Source organism: Nestor notabilis, unplaced genomic scaffold, assembly GCF_000696875.1.
Source record: "Nestor notabilis isolate BGI_N333 unplaced genomic scaffold, ASM69687v1 scaffold3712, whole genome shotgun sequence".
In the NCBI taxonomy this organism is placed as follows: domain Eukaryota; kingdom Metazoa; phylum Chordata; class Aves; order Psittaciformes; family Psittacidae; genus Nestor; species Nestor notabilis.
The window spans coordinates 23,977-27,924 of NW_009917732.1; the positions used below are offsets into that span (position 1 = coordinate 23,977).

The following is a 3,948-nucleotide window of genomic DNA, read 5'->3' on the forward strand; positions in this document are numbered from 1 at the left end:
TGTCTGTGCCCATGGCAGTGGAGTTGGAACTAGATGACTTTTAAGGTCCCTTCCAACCTAAACCATTCTATGATTCATCTTACTCATCCTGCATGAAGACCTCGTAGCAGCCTTCCAATATTTGAAGGAGGCCTGCAAGCATGCCGGAGAGGGACTTTTTGTCAGGGACTGTAGTGATAAGACAAGGGGGAATGGGTTTAAACTTAAATAGAGGAAGTTCAGGTTAGATATAAGGAAGAAGCTCTTTACAGTGAGGGTGCTAAGGCACTGGAACAGGTTGCCCGAAGAAGTGGTTAATGCTCCATCCCTGGCAGTGTTCAAGGCCAGGCTGGACAGAGCCTTGGGCAACATGGTTTAATGTGGGGTGTCCCTGTCCATGGTAGGGGGGCTGGAACTAGATGATCTTAAGGTCCTTTCCAACCCTAACTATTCTATGATTCTATTCTGATGCAAACTTTCATGGAACTTGAAGAAACCTCTACTTTCAGCACCTCCTTCTCCTCATGGTACTGAAATACTGGTGTAATGCTGATCTCTCAGATGTAGTGATCATCTACATGACCTAGCAGTATCTCATATGATCCTCATTGTCTCTAAAGCACATGACTATCATTCGTCAGCTCAAGCTAAAGAAGACCAAATTTGTGAGGTGAAAGAGCACACACTCATCATCCCCAAGTAGATGTTTAAGTTAATGAAACTGAGAAAGTGTCTCTTCTTTTCTTAAAAAAACAAAAAAAACAAAAACAAAAACAAACAAAAACAAAGGGGAAAAAAAAAAAGCCCAAACAAAAAAACATGCCATACTGTCCACATTCTAACATCATCACCTACCCAGCACTCTTGTGGACCCACAGACAATATCACCAAGACCCAATCTTTGCTCCTTGTCTCCTTAGCACAGGTTTTCGATTAATTTGGCTGCCTGGACAAAACTTGTCTTTCTACAAAACATCCTGGAATCTATTTACAAGACTGTGGCAAAGTTTAGCCTTCTTGTTTCTTCCTCTTATCCATACTGTAGGATAAATAACTTAAAACTCGTGTTCTTCACAGCTGTAAGTTTGTATTAATTCTTAATACCTTCTTGTTCAGAACTTCTCATGATATTCTCTGCATATATGGCAAAAAGCTGCAGACTTCTTTTACACACTATTGTTGACAGCAGCCTCTCTTACGCATTATATGCTTTATTCAAATTTGTATAATTGAATCTAGGAACATAAATTCAGCTGCCGCCTTAATATAGGAATTGTGTTGTACAAATTGTTTATTTTTACACATAATATTAGCAAGTGCAGTATAATATTAACATGACGCAGTATATATTCTGAAATGTGATGCATCATCTCTACCTACTGCCTATTGCTCTCCTTAACCCTAGACAGCAAATGAGTCAAGGGCTTTTTCCAGAAAGTAAACTTAAGATATACAAATCTGTGCTTATGTCTTAGGGGTTTCTGTATTTTTAATGTTGAAATAAAGCTTGCTTAGATCACAATAATTAATTTCTAAAATAATTTTCAATATATTATAGGTCAGCATATGTGAGACTGAACGTGAGACTGAAGATATAAACTCAGTCTGAATAGAACTATTACACAGCAATAGCTTTACATTAATACTATGCATGGAAAGAAACTTGTTCAGTTACTCAGTTTACTACTAATCATTCATATCCTACTGGTAAATTCCAACACGGCTTAAAAACATACATTATGTCAGAAAAGATGTACAGACACTACTATGAATTGTCCAATTTTAAACTTCTGCACCACACATCATAAGCCTACTAATCAACAGTGAGTTTAAGGTTATGTTTGCAGATGCACTACAATTTGCTAGACCTACGTACCACCTGTGAAGGTTCAAGAAAACCCTGTTTAGTAGACTTACTTAACTAAGGTAAGAAACCCTTTAGAAAGAGTCACATGCATATATATAGCTGAACTGGACAGGTACATTTGCTTTCTTTTGTCACCTTATTCCTTGTAACATATGGATGCCCAGGAATCTGAGAACACATAAGCATGTGTATGCTGTTATACAAAGTATTAAAATAATTAAGCCAACATTAACCTCCTATTCAGGGTTTCACCTACAGTACTTGAAATCAATCACCATAATAATTTTACTAGATTTTTATGTTATATTTATCATACCCTTTTTTTATAAAAATGTGGACACAGTAATATTGGTCAAGTAGTCACAACATTAAAACTGTATGAAGGTCTTACACAGGCTTTAGATGTCTTATCTGACTCCCAGTGAACTAAAACTTATAAAAATATGAATCAACATTTGTTTAGGAGTTGGAGCTTTATAGCATCCAGTGAATATGTTCTTTACAGTAATTAAGTGGAGGATAAAAGAGCTAAAAAGAAGCAAAACATAACTGACAATTACATGTTTCATCAGTTTTTCTCAGCCATGCATTTCTCTGCACATGCTGATTAGAAGGCTTTAAAGTTTAAAAAAAAAACCATAAAAATTTCCAATGAATGTGAAACATTAGTCATTGTTTATACAGTATTTATGTGCTTTATCACTAGATCACCACTATGTGTTACTATTTAACTATATCGACTAATTATTTTAGACCCTAGTGGGTTTTCAAGTACATTTATTTTCTAAGGACTACTTTGCAGCTAGGAATTTGCCACATATAGTTTGGGAATAGCTTACAGGGCTGAAAGACAGCATTAATGAACAGATGAACTACTTACAAGCAAATTATTCAGAATCATTCTGAGTGCCTTCAGCACTAACATATTTTAATAATATAAAAGAAAAACATACTTAGTAATTAAAAATGTTGGAAAAAGAAACTAGAGATGCAGAACTCGGGGAACAATCATGCCTGTCCATATATTAAAATTCTTATTGTAAAAGGACAAATGGGTAACTGATAGATTCAAAAAGGTATATGGTTGTGATTTTTATTTGTATTCTTTCTGTTTTGTTCAAATATATACAGATAATGCAAGAAGCAATCCAGTGTTATTTCTTTCATCTAATTTAAAAATAGCCCTGCTAATTTCAAGATATTTTATATAAACACACTGTTTGCAAACATTATAAGAATATTACTGCAATATGCGAATATAATGATTACTTGCTAAAGTTTACCAAACTGGTACTTGAAGGAACAACAAAGAAACACACACAGAAGTATAGATGACTGGCACTTGTCTTATTCTCTCAAGGAAAAGCAGTTGTCACACTAATCTCTTAGCACATTTTACACATATATAAGCATAAATAGATTCACAAACCTATGAGAATGTGGTCACGTACAACATAGCAAAGTTATGCCTTTCTACTCCACTAATACATCAATGTAATTCACTATTAAGTGACCTAAATGTAGCCAGAATGGTAACAAATTAACAAAATTCTGAAAACATCCAGCCACTCACCAAAAGACTGAATGCAGGTTTCAAGAAGATCTTCCAAAGTGGCCCCTTTGGCTAAGTGCCCCAATGGCACCATCGTGACCTGGGTAAGATGTGAGATGCTGGGACAATGACCGATCTGCTTCAGCTCAAGTGCTGATTCAGGGGCTGTGCCGCATGCTTGGGCAGGTTGCCTAAAAGAAAGCACGAAAGTGAAGTAAATACAAGAAGATCCAGTGGTAAATTTTACACTGCATGGGAAAGGAGGAGAGATTTGAAGGACAGTTATCCCCCTGTAGCTAGAGTACTGAAAGACATAACCCTCCCACTTAATACACACACCAAAGAGACTGCTCAGTAAGTGACTTCCCCCTCTCCCCCTTCAAATATGGATTGTAGAGTATACAGTTAAAGAGCTCTTTGAATCATCTGTCAAGATTTTCAGATGTACTGGTTCTTTGTTGGGAACTTATGTTTACATTACAGCATAAGCATAAAACCCCCTCAAACTACATAAAAGGAACATTGTTATGCAGTAATTTATCATGTATTT

At 36.0% G+C, this 3,948-nt stretch overlaps 1 protein-coding gene across 1 annotated transcript in view; it reads right to left on the reverse strand.

Moving 5' to 3' along the window:
• LOC104401704 (RAS guanyl-releasing protein 1-like) overlaps positions 1–3,589 on the reverse strand; it is a gene marked incomplete at both ends in the record, with an annotated part of 25,988 nt that extends 22,399 nt beyond the window's left edge. Inside the window, one exon of the mRNA XM_010009375.1 lies at positions 3,420–3,589. Coding sequence (XP_010007677.1) covers positions 3,420–3,589 — 170 coding nt within the window. The remainder of the gene's footprint in view (positions 1–3,419) is intronic.
• Between the last annotated feature and the right edge of the window lie 359 nt (positions 3,590–3,948).